Source organism: Schistocerca serialis, chromosome 1 (genome assembly GCF_023864345.2).
Source record: "Schistocerca serialis cubense isolate TAMUIC-IGC-003099 chromosome 1, iqSchSeri2.2, whole genome shotgun sequence".
Lineage (NCBI taxonomy): Eukaryota > Metazoa > Arthropoda > Insecta > Orthoptera > Acrididae > Schistocerca > Schistocerca serialis.
In genome coordinates, this window is record NC_064638.1 from 686,834,380 (window position 1) to 686,855,352 (window position 20,973).

Below are 20,973 nucleotides of genomic sequence, written 5' to 3' on the forward strand. Positions count from 1 at the left end.
GCACTTGCGAGAATATTCATGCTAAAGGCTACTGTTACTTCTATGCTCTTCTTAGGTCTGTGTAGATCTCTTTGGATAAACACTTCCGTCTTCTGTCCAACGTATTCTGTCACCATTCTTCGGTGTCTATTTTCTCCTTTTAATGTTCATAATTCCTCACATTACCTAGAAACTGTCCTAAAACACAATCTAAGTAACCAAATACTACTCTCAAAACAAGTATTACCCTTGTAACAAACAATACTTACAAAACAACTAACTGAATAGAAACAGGGAGAGTAAAAGAAGAAAAGGAAGAATTGTCCTAACCAGCTTTAGTGCGCACAGTAGCCAACTGTGAAGCTCCCAAAGCCAATCATGCCCGCAACTGCATTTTAATAAACGTAGTTCTTGAAGTCCAGCATATTCCTTAACCAAAAGAGCCTCTTTGATTTAGGTACGGTAATCAGTATGCGTTCAGGTAAGCAGAACATTCCATTAAAAATGGCCCATGATAAACTAGCAGAAATTTTTTTATTTCTTGAAACAGCTTCCTTGATCGTTTCCTCGTTTTTACCCACACGAAATCTGCTGGATTGAATAAGATAGGCTTTGATCTTTCGTCATGTCTGATTTCCCATACTTTGGCCTTCTTTGCATTCAGTCTTTCGTTAATTCCTCGATGTCTTCTGTAGTCGGCACTGGTCCTAAGAGGAAATTCACTTCTTTGACAAAGAAGTTAGTTGATCTTTTGCGAAAAATTAACTTGCATGGAGCAAATCACGTAGCTTCATGCAAAAGCTTTTGGCTATCTCGTCGCATTACAAAATAAAAATGGTAGAGACAGTTTTTCTTCTACGACAGAAAGTTTCATACTGCCTTCTCCGTTCTTTCATAATTCGCTCACTAGGATCGAGTCATCGCCACTCGAGACGAGTTGGCTATAGTTGACGTGGCGCTCTACAAGATTTGTGACGTTAATTCCAGCTGTTTCACGCTGAGCAGCCATTTCGTCACGTGAAAGGCAAAGTAGGTTCTGTGACATTTCGGCAACGTGCTTAAAGAAGAACCAATAGGGAGCAAGAACGCTCCCTACTCCACAAGCAGAAAGTAAGACCCTGTATAGTATTTGTCGTGTTCATCAGACACTATACGGTGGGTTTCATGTTATATGTTGCACCTCATGAATATATACTGCTTCCAAGCACCAGCATAAGGAATGTCTCGACAACAAATAGTTACTAGTACGACTTGTTGTAATAAAATGACGGAAAACGTCATACTGCTTGTTAAAGTATTTTCGTATTCAAACAATGGAAAATCCAGAATGGAATGTAACAATATTATTATAGTGGAGAAGCTGAGTCGCAGATAGGCACAACAGAAAGACCGTCACAAAATACGCTTTCGACCAACAATGCCTTCGTCAAAAATAATACGACAGACACACTCACACACACACACACACACACACACACACACACACACACAGACACAGACACACACACGCACACACACACAAACGCAACTCACACACACATGACCACATTCTCTGGCAGTTAAAGCCACATGTGTGTGAGTTGCATTTGCATGACAGTTATGTGTGTGTGTGTGTGGGGGGGGGGGGGTGTCTGCCGTTATTTTTCACAAAGGACGTGTTGGCCGAAAGCTTATTTTGTTACGGTCTTTTTGTTGTACCTATCTGCAACTCAACATATCCACTATGTGGTGGGTAGCAACTATCCTTTTCATAATATTGTTAATTTTCGTATACAATTATTTTCGCAACATAACTTGAGTGTTATTTGAGTAAGCTGAGTTAAGGCTACAACCCACTGAAGATTCATGAAAACGTGTCATTCTTGTTACAATTTGTTACACTTAAATGTCAACCAATAACATTTCAGCTACTATAACCTTTAGAAGACTGTAATATAAACAGCGAGGGAGGTAGAAATAAATTCACAGATTAACGTAGATAGCTGAGGATCACATCAATAGAAGGTACGTGTCCTGATGTGACCAATATTTTTTTTTTTTCGCCTTCATATTTTCTAAAAGGTTGTGTCTCTTTCCTATGAGATTAATAGAAACAGTTTCCATAATATTTGATGTTATATAAATACACTCCTGGAAATGGAAAAAAGAACACATTGACACCGGTGTGTCAGACCCACCATACTTGCTCCGGACACTGCGAGAGGGCTGTACAAGCAATGATCACACGCACGGCACAGCGGACACACCAGGAACCGCGGTGTTGGCCGTCGAATGGCGCTAGCTGCGCAGCATTTGTGCACCGCCGCCGTCAGTGTCAGCCAGTTTGCCGTGGCATACGGAGCTCCATCGCAGTCTTTAACACTGGTAGCATGCCGCGACAGCGTAGACGTGAACCGTATGTGCAGTTGACGGACTTTGAGCGAGGGCGTATAGTGGGCATGCGGGAGGCCGGGTGGACGTACCGCCGAATTGCTCAACACGTGGGGCGTGAGGTCTCCACAGTACATCGATGTTGTCGCCAGTGGTCGGCGGAAGGTGCACGTGCCCGTCGACCTGGGACCGGACCGCAGCGACGCACGGATGCACGCCAAGACCGTAGGATCCTACGCAGTGCCGTAGGGGACCGCACCGCCACTTCCCACCAAATTAGGGACACTGTTGCTCCTGGGGTATCGGCGAGGACCATTCGCAACCGTCTCCATGAAGCTGGGCTACGGTCCCGCACACCGTTAGGCCGTCTTCCGCTCACGCCCCAACATCGTGCAGCCCGCCTCCAGTGGTGTCGCGACAGGCGTGAATGGAGGGACGAATGGAGACGTTTCGTCTTCAGCGATGAGAGTCGCTTCTGCCTTGGTGCCAATGATGGTCGTATGCGTGTTTGGCGCCGTGCAGGTGAGCGCCACAATCAGGACTGCATACGACCGAGGCACACAGGGCCAACACCCGGCATCATGGTGTGGGGAGCGATCTCCTACACTGGCCGTACACCACTGGTGATCGTCGAGGGGACACTGAATAGTGCACGGTACATCCAAACCGTCATCGAACCCATCGTTCTACCATTCCTAGACCGGAAAGGGAACTTGCTGTTCCAACAGGACAATGCACGTCCGCATGTATCCCGTGCCACCCAACGTGCTCTAGAAGGTGTAAGTCAACTACCCTGGCCAGCAAGATCTCCGGATCTGTCCCCCATTGAGCATGTTTGGGACTGGATGAAGCGTCGTCTCACGCGGTCTGCACGTCCAGCACGAACGCTGGTCCAACTGAGGCGCCAGATGGAAATGGCATGGAAAGCCGTTCCACAGGACTACATCCAGCATCTCAACGATCGTCTCCATGGGAGAATAGCAGCCTGCATTGCTGCGAAAGGTGGATATACACTGTACTAGTGCCGACATTGTGCATGCTCTGTTGCCTGTGTCTATGTGCCTGTGGTTCTGTCAGTGTGATCATGTGATGTATCTGACCCCAGGAATGTGTCAATAAAGTTTCCCCTTCCTGGGACAATGAATTCACGGTGTTCTTATTTCAATTTCCAGGAGTGTATAACTGCGCTCTCTGTCCAGAGTGAGTTTGTTTGGTTTGGTGAAATTTTATAGGCCGATATCCATACTGAGTGGACATGTATCTTCCATTTTCGTCTTATTACACATTTGCAGGCATTGAAGTTTTAATTTGTGTGGAACCACAATTAGGAATTCGATGAGCGTCAGTTTTCGTGAACAAACTGTGTGGTTTGGGAGCCAAATAAAGCCGGCGACTCCCGCTGAAGGGCGCTTAGAGCGCAGTACCACGTCAACCAGCTAGTGCCATGTGCGAACAGCACTGTCTCTCGTGACTTTGGATATCCAGTCTTCGTGCACGTCAGCGTTTGCTGTCTCGTGCCATGCACCGAAGGCTTTAAATGCCAACAACAAGTGGCAATCCTAATACGGCTAATGCTGTTTCTTTCTAACATTTTTTTTTCAAATTTCTTCGCTACAAACTGTGAACCATAACCTGAAAGTAACGACTGATATTCCACAATTTGAACAAAATAACATCTTTCCAACTGATCTACCAGCACTTCGTTAGTTATTTTGCAGATGCTGTAAAATCTCACGCATTTAGTGGAAACATCCAATACAATCAAAGTACAGGTACACACACTTCTGGACACTGGCAACGGACCAAGATAATCTACTGTTATTAGGTGTGTAGGTTTTTCCATTTCGATGTTTTGTCTTAAACCCTGAGTAGGTATTGAAGCTGTTCTAAAATTTTGGTGTACGTCATACGCCATGACCTGGTTCTATACCCACCTCCACAGGTTTTCAAATTTCAGCATCTCTTCTAACTATGCAATACATTTTCTGACACCATAAAGGCCATAACTACCATGCATTAAATTAATTAGCTCATCTGTCTGTTCATTTGGCAAGCATAACTTCCAGTCCTCCCCATCGTCTTTAATTCTGTGGAGGAAAATACCTTGGTTCAATTTATAGCATATTCACACCTTACAGTGTTTACAAAAATCTAGGATTTTCTTAACAAATGACAGTCATTCATCCCGGTTCTGTCCCTGTGTGTTTATATGCAGATCTACCGAATTGCAGCTCCAGTCTGTGTTCTTCTCAAGTAAAACAACTGTAGACCATTATGGCTGAACCTCAGCAGGTAATTCGGATAGAGCATCCAACTATAATATTGCCTCACCCTCAAAGACTGTACCTTCAAATCGAACAATTCTAAATTGTCCTTTGGTCCAACTTACGATGACTTAGTCGTCACTTCTTAAGGAGACTAAGTACTTTGTGATTTGTTACCACCGCTGTATTGTTACCAAACAAATAACTTTCAAATTTCTGGAACCTATACACAACTGCTAAAGGTTCCTGTTCTGTAGTACAATAGTTTCTTTCTACTGCTGACAACGTTTTACTCACAAATGCTATAGTGCAGTGGTGACTCTCTCCATTCTTACTTTCCAACTGGAAACTCTCAACGTCAGTACCATAAATACACGCATTGAAAGACACAAAGAATTCAAGTTATCTGATTGATACAGAATATTACTCTGGACTAATTCCGACTTCAGTTTCTGGAAACCAGTTTCGTATTCCTCTATCCATGCCCATGTGCCATTAATATTTTGCAATTGATTCAAGGATGCATTGATATGAAACTCTTACTCAAAGAAAACAAGCCAAACATGACATGCAACGGTTTCTTATTCCTGTGACTAGGGAACTCTTCTTTAAATCTTAACTCACTTACTTCAGGAAGTATACCATCCACTCTAATGATGTTCCCAAGAATTTAATATCTCTCCTGACCAGCTCAGCCTTACTGAGCTCTGATTTCATTCAGCCTTCGTGCATCGCTACTAAAACCCGCTTAAATAACTCAAAATATTCTGGACAACTGGGCATAGCCAGCAGTACGTTAAAGACATATACCATCAATTGATTCATTAGTTCTGGTTCTAATACCCTATGTGTTGTCCTCACTAATTTCCAGACGTATATATTCAACCCAAAAAGCACTACACAGAACTGGTAACGCAATTCACATTCCAAGACGGCCGTGGGGGGTAGCTGTAGAATCCAGTATCCACGAGCGATATTCAGTGATGTCAAGAATTTCGCTCCGTGGAACCTTTACAAAAGTTCGTCAATAGAACCTGTATTTCACTTTGTCTTTCTACGATTTCATTACACCATTGTGCATCGAGAAACAGCCATACACTCCAGTCTCGTTTTGGGAGACAGGAAAAGAGTTGATAAAAGTTCAAGCATGCTCACCGATTCCTCAATTTACCATCACACTTATTTCCTTCTGTAGAGCATCTTTTTTGCGAAAGACACCGAATACGTTTTTGTCGCGAACTTTTATGTGGCTTGTCACCATACACTCGAAGTTTATGACTACTGTGGGTTGGTCTGAATATACTTCACCATTTTCTGTTTTGCAGGACCTCTTACTTTAAAAGTTGCATTTTGTTGCTGTGACAATACATCCATTGCGTGAATTCTGTAGGTTGTCTCGGCCCTTATTTCTTTTTGTTCATCAGACAATGGCTTGTTGATCCTAAGTCAATCTTCTTTTCTCAGTATACTAAGCACATGATAATTATTCACTCTTATCTATTTTTCTCCTTCAAGTATTTCAGTGTAATGATTTTCTGAAGCACCCAAATTTTCGTCTTTCCTTTTTACAAAACACATTAAAAGGTGCATTTCACCGACATTCAACTTATGTAGAATGCATTAAAATCAAGCTCACCACAGTAATAATAACTTAGGAATTCAACACTCATTATCATATCAAGATTAAGACGAGGAAAGCTTAACGTTATTAAATATCAAAGGCATCATAACTCATGATTATTATCTTTGGACGGTTGCTCCAGTTTTTTTTTTTCCACCAGACATCAGAATTACAACTGTTGCTTCGTTACTGGGATAAACGTTAATATTCCTTTGGCACTGCAGATATCTCTGAATCGCTGTCTGTTAAGATTTCAGAGTCAACGCTATGCGTGCAGTATGCAGCAGTACTGATATTGCTTCCATTCATCATAGGGTCATATGTGTACAACAAACCTTCAATAACTGCTTTGTGATCAAAACCTTTATTAACAGGTGAAATCATACTTCGCGCTCTCTCCAAAGGTAAACAGTGGGCCACTCCCGACGGAGGTTCGAGTCCTCCCTTGGGCTTGGGTGTTTGTGTTGTTCTTAGCATAAGTTAGTTTAAGTTAAAGTAGTGTGTAAATCTAGGGACCGATGACCTAAGCAGTTTGGTCCCTTAGGAATTCACACACATTTGAACATTTTGGTAAACAGTATCGTGCAGTAACAGCTCACATAGGCACTGTGACTTGCATCACACTTCACATGCATCTAAAACAAAGGTAACATTATCATCTAGCCTGCAGGTCGGTTCTCATTCGGATTTGGTATATGTTCTCTCTTTCATTATCTGGCACTTCTGTGCATTCAAATTGTTCTACCTTGCTGAGATCCGAGATAAGTCCCCATGGATGTGTACTTGCCCACATCTTCTTCTAAGTTATTTTTTGAGACCAGAAATCTCATACTGGCCAGCTGAATGTTCTACCATTTACCCCTTGTCTTATCAAGTTTAGTTCCCACTCATTAAATAGCACTGCAATAACGAAAATGTCATCAGCTTTTATCTCACCAAAAATGTCAAGCTTGTTTGAAGTGCCGCCAAGATGGTCACACTGTCAGGTTATGGGTCGCTAGTATAACTATGCGCCCAACTCCGCACTTCAAGGTTAATTTTGGGGTCATCATTCTGCCCTTCTTTTTTGTCCACTGTAAAACATTTTCTATCATCTTTCAAATTTAACAAATACCTTGGGACAACGGAATCTGTTGTCGTACTGAGCCCCTACCTGGTTTAACTGCTCAGGTGGAATACGATGATTTACATATTCCGACGTCGTATTATCGTCCACATTATGTTGCGTGTTACCGACTGCGTGCCATAGATTGCGCATGGGCCAACCGGCATCTTGCCTGTGTTGTGGGATCTTACTGTTGCCATCTTGCCGGCCGCGGTGGCCGTGCGGTTCTAGGCGCTCCAGTCCGGAGCCGCGCTGCTGCTACGGTCGCAGGTTCGAATCCTGCCTCGGGCATGGATGTGTGTGATGTCTTTAGGTTAGTTAGGTTTAAGTAGTTCTAAGTTCTAGGGGACTGATGACCACAGCAGTTGAGTCCCATAGTGCTCAGAGCCATTTGAACCATTTTTTTGTTCCCATCTTTCCATGCAAATATTCTACCTGTTCCAAAAATCTGACGTAGCTGTGATAATTGCCCATGGTGCTGTAGTTACATATCTAAAGATGTAGAAAGACAACATTCTCTCAATAGTGTCTACCTCTGTATCCGTCAGCGTATTCAACATGCTACCACCAGAACTCACGAATACCTTGCATTGTGCTTGAGTTTGACTGATATCTTTCACCACTTTAAAAATCAGCTAATAATTCCTGCTGAATTTCTGCATACCAATAGTTACACAGAAATTTGTCATAGAATTGTTTCAGATCTGTGCAGGTGTTCAAAATTTCAGTCAGTCACTAAACCACATGTCCTTTCGATTGTCCCATTATAAAAGAAATCTGTTGCTGCACTGAGCATGATAGCAGTAACACAACACACTCTTATAAATGGAGCTTTTGCTCAGGCAACAGCGAATGCTGTGCCATCCATTGCAACAACTGGTGAATGTAATGGTCAACTGTGCACCAACTATACATTTTGGAACGATTCGAGTGCTTCAGTACAAAGTGTACGATGGTTATCGTCTACATGTTAGTAAAACTAGTTCACTGCTCTTGCATAGTACAGGGTGTCCCAACATAATGTATAAACTCTTTGAAACTGAATATATCTTTAATTAAAGGAGACAGAAATACAGTACAATGTTTGTGGTCAACCTTATGGTCCAGCTAAAGGTGGTAAATATTCAAAATGATCTCCTTAAACCGCAATACACCGTCGACAACAACTTGCAACAGACCGACAAGAAAACTGTATTGTTCCTAATAGAACAGCATCACAGGGTTACTCAATTAGCTCTTTAAGAACATCCAGTTTTTGTGATCTTGAGAGTATCCCGTGGATATAAGTCTAGAGGAGTTAAATAAGGAGATTTCCGTATCAATTCGCCACCGAATGTCCGATTCAGAAATTCCCTCACGTAAAAAAGGACCAGAGTCGTCAAGTGCAATATTTCTAAGGAAGAGTCACCTGTGACTATGTTTCCAAAGAAGTATGGCCTCAGTAACCCTCTAGAAGGCAGGCCACACCAGACCGATACTCCTGGCAGATTAACATGCCTTTCCTCGGCTTGTCACTGGCCCAGTACCCGCAATTATGGCGGTTAATTGCTCCGTTAAGATTAAATAAAGATCTGTTCATCCAGCGAAAGCATTAGATATTGGAAACGTTACTCTTCTTCACAACTGTTAATGAACCGCTCACGAAATTCACTTCGTCTGTCGGGATCATCCTCTTTAAGAGCTGGAATGTAATGCTTAAATTTCTGAGCCCGCAAGATTCTATCAATACTGCTTTTGCAGATACCAGTCTCACGAGAGCTATACCTCACAAATTTTTCTGGGATTGTGTGTACGCTTGGATCGCTGCGTCAACACTTTCATTGTCTGTAGAACATCTCTCTCTTCCGTAGTCCTCTTATCCTCCACCGTTCCTTCGACGTCAAACTTATCTCGTACTCTTTTAAATGTTCCTTTGTTGCTAGTAGTGTTCCAAATTCAATCCTCACTCACATTGTCTGTTTTCCAGTAACACTTTAGCACCCATTTCCATTGATTCAACGATAATGCCATGTTTGTTTACAATCCTAAAACAAAAGAAAGCGTTATGTTACTAGCCGCCTTCTGAATTATTAACCGCAAAAACTGTACTTCTGTCTCCTTTAATTAAAGAGATATTCAGTTTTAAACAGTGTATATATTATTCTGGGACACTTTGTATTAGCACTAATATTAACCCTGTAGAGATAGCTTTCTAGTGTGCAGCTTACTTTACCTTCGTCTGTTCAATGAAAGTGTGATAGGCGTTTTCATTTGGTTCCAAGTTTTTCTCGAGTTTTAGCTCAAATTCTTGTGTGCACATTTCACAAAGTTGTCACACTACTGTAAGTTCTTGGTTGATATTTGAAGCAATAGCTTTCAATCTGGAATCGACATGTTAATTCAGTTGTACTCAGTAGTGGGTAAACTGATTTTCAATGCCCTGTTTCATTTCCGATTTCAAGTTAGAGATTTCAGACGAAAATTATATTCATACGTTATTAATTTTCCCATCTTGTTTGACAGCCAGACACAGTTTTCCGCTGTTGATTCCGACGTTACGTGAGTGTTATCAGTGGCACTGATATTGAATCACCAGTCCCGAGTTCTACCATTCCGTTTTCAACTAAGCTACGAGCAATTTTTCAAAGGTTTCTTCCTCGTCCTTAATGTGAGTGGAATACGTATCAGGCATGAAATCTGTAGTGGTGACCTCATCTTTAATTGTGGAACTATTAATTTTACATTCAACATCACCAAGTGACATACTGTAGAAACTACTTGTTCTGTTACTCTCGGCCATTCTGTTCTGGAATTTTACAAAAGCGCCCAGCATTTGCAAAATTACTTTTCGACTTAGCTTTTGAGGAACCTCTTCACGTAATTATTTCTGACACAAAGCCAGAAACTATGAGGTGGTTGGGGAGCAGAGAGCCGTGATCTCATTGTTTTGCTCGCCCCCAGGCGTGAGGTTCGACCGAAGGATGACGGGTGCGCCCCTCGCCCAGCCGACAGATACGTACGTGATATAATAGGTTGGTGTACAAGTTCGTAGCGCTTTTGTTTTGTATGTTGGTATACCAGTTGCTATGAGTTTATTTATCGATTATTATATTTTGTTTATAGTTCACTGTTGCTATTTGAGTTTACACACTGTCATTTTGTCATTTGGAGATAGTGAGTGGAGCTGTGAACGCTGGAAAAAAGTGCCAAGTGGAGAAAATGTAGCATTTCCGGCATATTCTTCCGGTTTGGTCCAACGGAAGGGTAAAAACAGCGGGGACAGCCAGAGACATTTACATAATGTATGGGGATAATGCCACTAGACAGAGAACGGCAAGATATGATTTTCTCGTTTCAAGGAGAACTGTTTTGACATTAGTGACTCTCAACATTGAGGAAGACCTTCGGGGTTTGATGAAGATCGTTCAAATGCATTAATCCACATGATTCACGTCAGCGTGCTCGAGAACTGGCAAATGTGATGAATTCTGCTCATACCACCATAGCGCGACATTTGCATCCAACGGGGAAGGTTCGAAAATCGGATGTTTGGGTATCGGACGCTATACATCAAAAACATAAAAATCGGCAGGTGACCTTACGTGCATCTACGCCTGCTCGTCACCAATTAGCTCATGAACAACGTCGACCATTCCTATTCCGTATCGTTACTGCTGACGAGAAATGGTGTCTTTATTTTAACATAAGGAAAAGAAAGGAATGGTCGAGCCCAAACAAAGCATCAACTCCCTGTACAAAGCCCTGCGCGCCTGGTGTGAGAGCAACGGTGTGGTGTACTACGAATTGCTTCACCGAGGGGCAACCTTCACTGCTGGTATTTGTTGTCAACAGCTGTGACATGTTGCAGAAGCAATTCAAGAGCAACGACCAGGAAGACAGCGTGATGTGATTCTACTCCACGATAACGCCCGCTCCCATTCTGCTAGACTGACAAAAAACACTATACAGGAACTGGGTTGACAAGTCACCCCGCACCCACCTTATTAAGTTGATCTTGCACCCTTTCGCCTCTTCCACTCTCTATCGAAAAACCTTCAAGAGACTCCTTTCCGGATGAAAATGAACTCCGAACATGACTCGGCGAGTTCTCCGCCTCAAAACCACGCGATTCTAGAGTCGCGGAATCGAAAAGATACCACAGCGTGGGCAGACCGTTGTACACAGCGAAAGAGAGTTTATTATTGATGACTAAAGTCTCTGTTGTGTGTATCTGTTGTTTTTACTAAACTTGTGGAAAAACGCTACTAATTTATTCACCAATCCAATACCATGGCCCAACTACATTCCTGCTACCTTTGATGCAGTCTCTGTTTCCGGCCTTCGGTCACAGAGTAGTGGACAGTCATAAAACTCTCACTTCTGGTTTTAAAGCTCCAAATGAGTATTCTCAGTGCCTCTTCAAAAATCCTGTTACGTGGAGAATGATACAAAACTCAGTAACATTTGATGGTCTCCGTTTCAGTATACATAACGGTTTCCAGCACTACAATGCACCACTTTGTAACTTCACCATTTATCTCTTAATAATGCATCGATTTCTATGTTGGGTGAAAAGTAAAATACACACAAAGGCTCTAAGAAAGAAGACTCTGTACAGTAGCGGCTGGCTGAGCTACAGGCTTGCACAATTGCGCTCTACGGTGAGCCTACTTGTTTGTTTCAATGATTCGGTACATTCAGCGGCACTGCAGCCTGCAAAACTCACCTGCATTACCTTCGCTGCACAAGTTCTGACATGGAACTCCTGCCGGTGGCACAAGTGTACACTTTGAATGCAATGTTAGCTCTGGAAAGAGATTGGTTGGTCAGAAATTAAGGAACAAAGTCGTCTGGTAAGAAAAGGCTATATTGTTGAGTCCCAATGTACCCAAGTTATGTTGGTATTGTAAGTAGGCTGTTTAGGTTTTTATGTTGGTAACGCCACGTAGCGCTCTGTACGAAAACCACTGACTGTGCTGTGTGCAGTCTGTGGCTGGTTGGCATTGTTGAAATATTCTCGATTGTAGTGATGGGCAGTTGGATGTGAACAGCGCATAGCGTTGCGCAGTTGGAGGTGAGCCGCCAGCAATGGTGGATGTGGGGAGAGAAATGGCGGAGTTTTGAGAGCGGATGATCTGGACGTGTGTCCATCAGAAAGAGTAAATTTGTAAGACTGGATGTCATGAGCTGATATATATATATATATATATATATGATGACTTTTGAACACTATTAAGGTAAATACATTGTTTGTTCTCTGTCACAATCTTTCATTTGCTAACTATGCCTGTCAGTATTTAGTGCCTTCAGTAGGTAGAATCTTATTTAGCTGGCAGTATTGGCGTTCGCTGTATTGCAGTAGTTCGAGTAACGAAGATTTTTGTGAGGTAAGTGATTCATGAAAGGTATAGGTTATTGTTAGTCAGGGCCATTCTTTTGTAGGGATGATTCAAAGTCAGATTGCGTTGCGCTAAAAATATTGTGTATCAGTTTAGTGATGATCAGAATAAGTAAAGAGAGTAATGTCTGAGTACGTTCAGTTTTGCTCAGCTGTTTGAAAATCAAATAACGTAAGAGGTTTATCAGCACAGTAATTCAAAAAATTTTCTAAGGGGACGTTTCAGTATACATAAATATGATATTCAGTTAATAAATATGTGCATACCACCGAATTTCAAGGAGCGTTCACAGGGGCCACTAATTATGAGTAATCATCTTCCCACTGTAATCTCTGCTAACTTGCGTCAAGTGTGGAAGATATAATAACAGTTGAGTGCTACACCCACACGTTCAGCGACGCCTGTACCTAATGTTCTGCCAAGCGTGACTTCGTCCACAGAACGCCAGGATATTTAGGTACCGTTTGGCAGCACTCACAATAAGCTTCTTCACTACTATGACGTTTTCCTTGTCAGTCGCAACCGTAAGTCTGTCCGTGGTAATCTAACACAACTCTGAGTATATACAGGGTGTACATAAAGTCCGGGAACGCTTTCAATTATTTATTGCACAAGAACCAAATTGTACAGATGTCATTTTGAAGAGAAACTCTGAAGTAGTTTTTTTTTTTCATGTATACCGCCACAGCGTAGTTTGGTAATTTGCCGATAGTCAGCGCTAGTCGCAAACAAAGAGTTCAGGTGTGGAGCGAGCTTTCTGTGTGTCGGAGCTCGACAAAAACAAGTGTGCTACAGGTGTTCGACGGATGTTTAGAACCAAGTACGGTAAGAAGCCACCAACAAGGAAGCATCCACACGAATGCTTTGAATTTGAGCGTGATTCCCCAAAGGTAAGTGTTTTTTGTGCATTGTCACATAGAAAAGTGTACGGGCCATTCTCCTACACCGAGAACGCCGTCACGGGATATTCCTACTTGGAAACGTTGCAGCAATGACTGATGCCTCAAACGCAATCAGTCTCTCTGTTCATCTTTCAACAGAATGGGGCTCGACCCCATTTTCATCGTGTAGTTCGTGGGTACCTGATCACGGAGCTGTCGTATCGATGAATCGGCCGTACTACAGAAGGGGACAGCTGTTTCATGAAGTAGTCTCCGCGATCACCAGATCTCACTCCGCGTGACTTTTTTATGTGAGGACACATTAAAGATATGGTGTATGTACCGCCTCTACCACGTGATGTAGCAGAGATCCGGGAGACAATACGGGAAGCGACTGTCACAGTCGATGATGCCATGCTGGGACGGGTATGGCAAGAATTCGATTACCGTATTGACGTCTGCCGGGTCAATCATGGTTCGCATATTGAATGTGTTAAGAAAAACAAAGAGAGACGTTCAGAGTTTCTCTTCAAATTGCAACATGTATGACATCTGTAGAATGTTTAGTTCTTGTGCAATAAATAATTGAAAGTGTTCCCGGACTTTATGTCAGGATTCAGCTCAAAACTAGAACTTATTGTCGATCTTCCGAAACCTGGCTACTGAAGTACGAACGATGGAAATACAGCTCGACGCTCGCTTGAAAATTCGAAAACATCTGTTCTCATAAGATCATTGGACATAGATTTGATTGAATGTTTTCACGTCATTTTACAAGTCATTTCGAGTGGACTTGAAACCAATATTCGTAAGTTCCACAGTTATGCGCTGGTAAGTGCGAGAAAATTCGCTGAGCTGTATCCATGGAATTACATGTCCACTACAGTGCATAAGCTATTGATTCACACTCCACAAATAACAGCACACGCTTTGCTACCAATCGGTCAATTATACGAAGAGGCAGAAGAAGCGAGTAACAAAGGTATTAAAAGATATGGCGAAGACTTTTCCAGGAAGTGTTCACGAGTAAAAACAATGGAAAACGTTTCCAAGTTGCTTCTAATAACATCCGATCCATACATATACAGTATTAGAAAACTGTCACAAAAACGTAAATGTTTCTCAAGAGGAGGCAACAGGGCTATTACTGTCCCCTGCGATACCAATCACACCACGACCGACAGTAGAAGATTACGATGTTGATGCTGACTGAGCTGGCCGAAGTGGCCGTGCGGTTAAAGGCGCTGCAGTCTGGAACCGCAAGACCGCTGCGGTCGCAGGTTCGAATCCTGCCTCGGGCATGGATGTTTGTGATGTCATTAGGTTAGTTAGGTTTAACTAGTTCTAAGTTCTAGGGGACTAATGACATCAGCAGTTGAGTCCCATAGTGCTCAGAGCTATTTGAACCATTTTGCTGACTTTGAGAGCTTCGAGAGCGGTACTGATTCGGATTACAAGGAATGAAACCAACCACATCATTTTGTATGCAGCAGAACAACATCTTCAACATCAATCCGATTGCGTTTTGAATGTTACGACCGATTGTCTTCAATAGGTACTGTTATTATTATAGCAGAAATAATAATAATAATAATAATAATAATAATAATAATAATAATTATTATTATTATTATTATTATAAAAATTACCCAATCTTTAATTATACTATTACTTTTATTAGTTGTATTTAATCTCCGAGTTTGAAGTTTGTTCCATTATATTATTATATGGCAATTTTTGGGGCATCTAAAAAGTGTTATTCTCCAATATCTTTTCGATGAATATTCTGGTATTTTGGTTTAAGAAACAAATCACGTTGTCACTGTGTTAATTGTTGTAATTATTTATCTCCAAATCCTCTATATACGCTTTTATTAATAAATTATGAAGGGTTTTCATGCGTCTCGTTGGCATTTTGATACTCCACTTTATTTAGACGATTTTTAACTTCCAATTCGTAACCAGCGACCAAAAAATCCCCGTATGATGCGTTTTGTCCGAATTAAACGTCTACTTGGCGTTTTGGCCAAGTTTTGGAGATTCTGCCCCACTGCGATCGGCTGTTGGGGATCCGAGTCCGCGCCAACTCGTGGGAATTGTCAGTTTCCTGGCCGCCAGCACACCCGAGCCGTGCGGTCCGGCAGGCAGTCGACCTGGCTTGGGAGCGCGCGGGGCAGCAACTAGCGCTGTCGGCGAGGAGAGGGGGAAGGCGCAGAGGAACGGTGCAGGGGCCGTGGCGCGGTTGGTGGGGTCTTGTTGCCACACCGGGAGTACGCCAGCAGCAAAGCAGAGTGTGCGGGGTGGATAACATAGGACTGCGACATAAAAATTGTTTCAAATTTTTAAAGTGATTTTTATAGTGTTTTCAACACAAATTTCGGGAAAAATAGGGAAAAAATTCCATCACGTACAGTTATTTCACAAACCGCTTGTCTAGTTTTAGCTTTTTTCGATATTTCCGCACTCTAGTGAGTTCGAATTTTGGTTTTTAGGATCTCCATAAACTGTTATTTAGCCGTTTTTATACTAGATATACGTAAAATAAAGAGTAATTAGGAGAAACCAGCAGTACTTTCTTGTCAGTGCCCGTCTGTCGCGCTGCCCCTTCCCCCGCCATCACCAAGCAGTGAGCTTCTCTTATTGTGTTTCAGTTCACAGTACCTCTTCACTCTGTGCTGTTCATGTGTTATTGTTACTAGTGCTTTAAAGTAGTGATTGTTTTCTTGTGTTGTGAAGTTGTTTTATGGACACTGGACAATGGCTACCAGAGGATATATAAACTCTCCAGATTGCTTCTGCTACATTTATGGTTACTATAGCGTTAAAACGCAACAAAGAAACATTTCCGATTTTGTTGAAAAGTGTATTTCGCCTATTTTGGTATAAAGTTAGGAGATCAAGATAAGCCTTGGGCCCCACAGAAAAGTTTGTTCAGTATGTGTTGAAGAACTGAGGCAATGGTTTCAACGTAAAAATCAGTCCCTGCGATTTGGAACACCAGTGGTTTGGAGGGAGCCCAAAAATCATAGTGATGACTGCTATTTTGTTCTTGCAACTACGAGGTTTAAATTTGAAAAACAAAAAGGATATTTCTTACCCTAACATTCAATCAGCCATTCGCCCTATTCCTCATGGACCTGAAGCACCAATACCCTCTCCTCCAGATCCTTTGGGTGATACAGATGATCACGAGCCATTGACTCAGCAATGTCATGGTGAAGAAGACAGAGATTGCTACGATCCTGGCACAACCGATCCCATTCCATTCTCACAATCTGAAATGAACTATTTAGATAGAGAACTAGGCCTATCTAAAGAATCGGCAGAGGTTTTAGGCTCCAGGTACATCTTTTTCTTGGCATCGATCGAGGGAAAAGAGTTTGTATCTTTCTTCTCTCAAGAAGGTGACCTGGTGTCTTGCAGTGATGTTCCTTGACTTATGGCACGTTTCAAAATAGATAATGCTTGTGAGGATTGGAGACTTTTTATTGATTCTTCAAAAAGAAGCCTTAAAGCAGTACTTGTACGCAATGGCAATAAGTACGTTCCTATACCAGTTGGACACTCGGTTCACTTAAAAAAATGTTACGAAAACCTTGAGATGGTTTTAAGCAAACTCTGCTATTCAGACCACAAATGGACACTATGTGGTGATTTGGTCAACAAAGTGGCTATACAAAGTTCACTTGCTTTCTCTGCGAATGGGACAGCTGAGACAGAAAGCAACACTACATAAAAAAAGCTTGGCCCTTGAGAAAAACCTTGCAGATAAAAGGTTGGTCCTTGAGAAAAACCTTACAGGTAGGAGTTAAAAATGTTGAGAGGAAAAGCCTTGTCGATCCCAAAAAGGTGTTACTTCCACCACTTCACATTATGTTCGAGCTGATGAAACAATTTGTTAAAGCATTGCCAAAAGAAGGAGAGTGTTTCAGATATCTTTGTGGACAGTTTCCTGGTTTATCCTTGGCAAATCTAAAGGTACGAATCTTTGTCGGACCAGACATTAGAAAATTAATGACAGATCCCAACTTTGTGGACAAAATGGAAACAAAAGAAAAGGGACCATGGACATCTTTTAAATTAGTTGTTATCGGTTTCCTAAGAAACAAAAGAGATCCAAACTACAATACAATCGTCACAGACATGCTCGACAACTTTAAGAAGCTGAGCTGTAACATAAGCATTAAAGTTCATTTTCTCCACCGACATCTTGACTACTTCCCTTCAAAGCTTGGTGATGTAACTGAAGAGCAGGCGAAAGATTCCACCAAGGCATCGAAGAAATGGAAAGAAGATATCAAGGAAGATAGAACGTCGACATGATAGCGGACTACTGTTGGATGATAAAAAGAGGTGATCCTCAACGAGTCCACAGCCGGAAAAGCAATAAAAGAAGCTTAGACAGAAAGCAAAAGCGTTATTAGAAGGACTTACGAGCTTAAAGAGAAATGGAATATAATGGAAATATAGTTTAGAACATGATTTATAAATTAAGTAAAATTTTATGACGTTGGAAAAAATGTGATAAATTGCTTAAATTTTGTTATTATACTCAAAAATACTGCCTTTCTTGTGAGAAAACGTGACGTGATGGAAAAAAATGGAATGCAGTTTTGAAATCAGCGCTGAAAAGTACATAAAAGTCAGTTATCAAATTTCAAACAACTTAAAAAAATATTTTTTGCAGACCTGTGTAATTGCTGTTGTTAAAGCGTCGTGGTGTGCCTGACGCAGTGAGAAATGAGGTACTATATCGTGTCTGCAGTCTTAACTTAGGAGAGGCCCCTAAATTTCTCTGCACTCTGGATACGGAAACCGGCTCCAGCGGTATTTACGTTGCAGGCCTCTATGTTGAAACCATTTACCAGACATCCTCTTCCTCGCCCTAAACCTGACTGCAGTTACAACAGTAGTGTGAGCATGGGCGTAATTTCCTATTACTCTTTTCTACATCTGAGTAGTTACCTGAGATATTTATTTGATGCATACCTCTGCTTCGTGATGTGTGACGAATTTGCTTGCTAGATCGCGTTTCTTTGCAATTGAACTGGTTCGTCACACGAGGGCAGGCCCTCGGAAATTCTTTGTTATTGTATGATATTTACTTATGCCTTATCCTTTGATAAAGTCTTCATCCAAAGCGTTCCGCCTGTTCAAGGAAATCAAGATTAAATTAATTGTTCGTTAAATGAATATATACTAAGACCCAATTTAACGTGTTACCTTTTGTATAAGTGGGACAGACATTAGGATTGAACTGAATTTCCCAGTTTGATCAGACTGGACTGAGTTCTTATTCTCTGCATTTGTAGTAGTAGAATTTTGCTGATGGGTTATCCGCAACTTCATTTCAGCCTTTTAAAAGTATTGAGAAATTTTAAAGAAAATCTGTATTCCGTTATCTGAAGCAAATTGTGAAGATTGCTCTCACTGGGGAACTGCTTTAATGTATGTCATATTTAAAAAATGTGAGTTTTGTTAAGAGTATTCCTTAGGAATAAATGCACAGAATAGCCGAGTCCATCACTCCACACTTTGGAAGTAATTTTTGTTTTCTTTAAATGTCAAATCGCTTAAGTTTACCATGTGGTACAATCATGACTCTTTTTCTTCTTTTTCTTGTGCCTTAGTCTCGCATTGGCGCAGTGTCGGTATGCTTATGAACGGAATTAGCACTTTTTTTTGTTTTGTTTTTGAGCTACTAGTTTTCTGAGTGATTTGATGCAGCGCGCCACAAATTCCTGCGCCAAGCACTGCATCCTAGAGTGGCACTCGCAACTTACATCGTCAATTATTTGCTGGATGTATTCCAATCTCTGTTTCCCTCTACAGTTTTTGCCCTCTACAGCTCCTTATAGTACCATGGAAGTCATTCCCTCATGTCTTAACAGATGTCCTATCATCATGTCACTTCTCCTTGTCAGTGTTTTCCACATATTCCATTCCTCTCCGATTCTACTCACAACCTCCTCATTACTCACCTTATTAGTCAACCCAATTTTCAACCTTCGTCTACAGCACCACATCTCAAATGTTTCGATTCTCTTCAGTTCCGGTTTTCCCACAGTCCATGTTTCACTACCATACAATACTCCAAAAATGGCATGGTTAATTTTAAACGGTGGCTGGATGCCCTCCCTGTCTGCACCCCTTTACCCCAAGAATGGACTATGTGTCTCCCATTTGTCGTCGTGCACTCTTTCATATGAAAGTGAGCGAAAATGTTCTAAATGTATTCAAATGGTGTAACTGGGGAGTAACTTGGGTACCAGCCCAGTATTAACCTAGTGAGGTGCGGAAAACCACTTAAAAACCATTCCCACGCTGGTCGGTATTCCTTATTGAACATAATGAGAATTACACACGCGAAATAATTGTGTTTTATCTACACTATTTTTACACGTAATCTCCATCTCATTCTATGGCCTTTCTCCAATGCAAAACAAGGGCGTGTATGCCCAGTTGGTATCAATCCTTGTCCTGGTGGCGGAGGCAGTGCTTCACTGTGTGAATCACCTCTTCATCATGCTCAAAATGTCTTCCATGAATGGCCTCCTTTAATGGCCCAAACAAGCGAGTGTGAGTGGGCTAGTTCACGGCTGTAGGGTGGATACAGTACCTCTGTCCAACCCTGTTTTGCGATGTGTTCGACAGTCCTCAACCTTGTGTGGGGCCAAGCGTTATCGTGTTGCGCCAGAACATCTCCTGGGTTGCTGCAGCGTCGCAGTCGCTGGAAGCTCTTCTTGAGTTTTGTTAATGTGTTGACTTATGCTTTTGAATTAATGGTGCCACCTGTTGGCATCACGTCAATGATAATCGCACCTCCACAGTCCCAAAATACAGTGGTCATTATCTTAGCAACGGAAGCAATTGCTTTGAATTTCTTCTTCTGTGGGGAGTGGGAATGGCACCATTCCATCGACTGTCATTTTGTTTCGGGCTCAAAATGGTGAACCCAGGTTTCATCACCTGTAGCAGTCCGGGACAAGGAGGCCTCCCCCTCAGCTTCAAAACGTTGCAAGAAATCAAGACAAATGTTTATTCTGTGTGATTTGTGATCCACCGTTAGACACTACGTGACCCATCTTGCACACACTTTTAAATATCCAAGAGTGCGGTTAATTGCATCCAAACTTCCTTTTCTGATTGACCGATGCAGCGCTAACTGCCGAGTCGCAATGCTAATGACAACATCAGTTCGCTGCAACACGTCAGGCGTAATAGATGTGGATGGTCTACCTGACCGCTGCAAATCCTGAAGCTCCGCCGAACCGCCTTCTGATGACCTCACCCTCCACGCCCAGCGACAAACTGTACTTCTGTCGACAGCAGATGCTCTATAGACTTCACACAAGCGATGGTGAATATTTCACAC

The 20,973-nt window shown here is 42.0% G+C and overlaps 1 protein-coding gene across 1 annotated transcript in view; it reads left to right on the plus strand.

Annotated features, from left to right (window-relative positions):
* Window positions 1-450: 450 nt before the first annotated feature.
* Window positions 451-20,973, plus strand: part of LOC126425020 (facilitated trehalose transporter Tret1-like) — a 38,364-nt gene continuing 17,841 nt past the window's right edge. Inside the window, exon 1 of the mRNA XM_050087954.1 lies at window positions 451-460. Within this exon, the coding sequence (XP_049943911.1) occupies window positions 451-460 (10 nt within the window). The remainder of the gene's footprint in view (window positions 461-20,973) is intronic.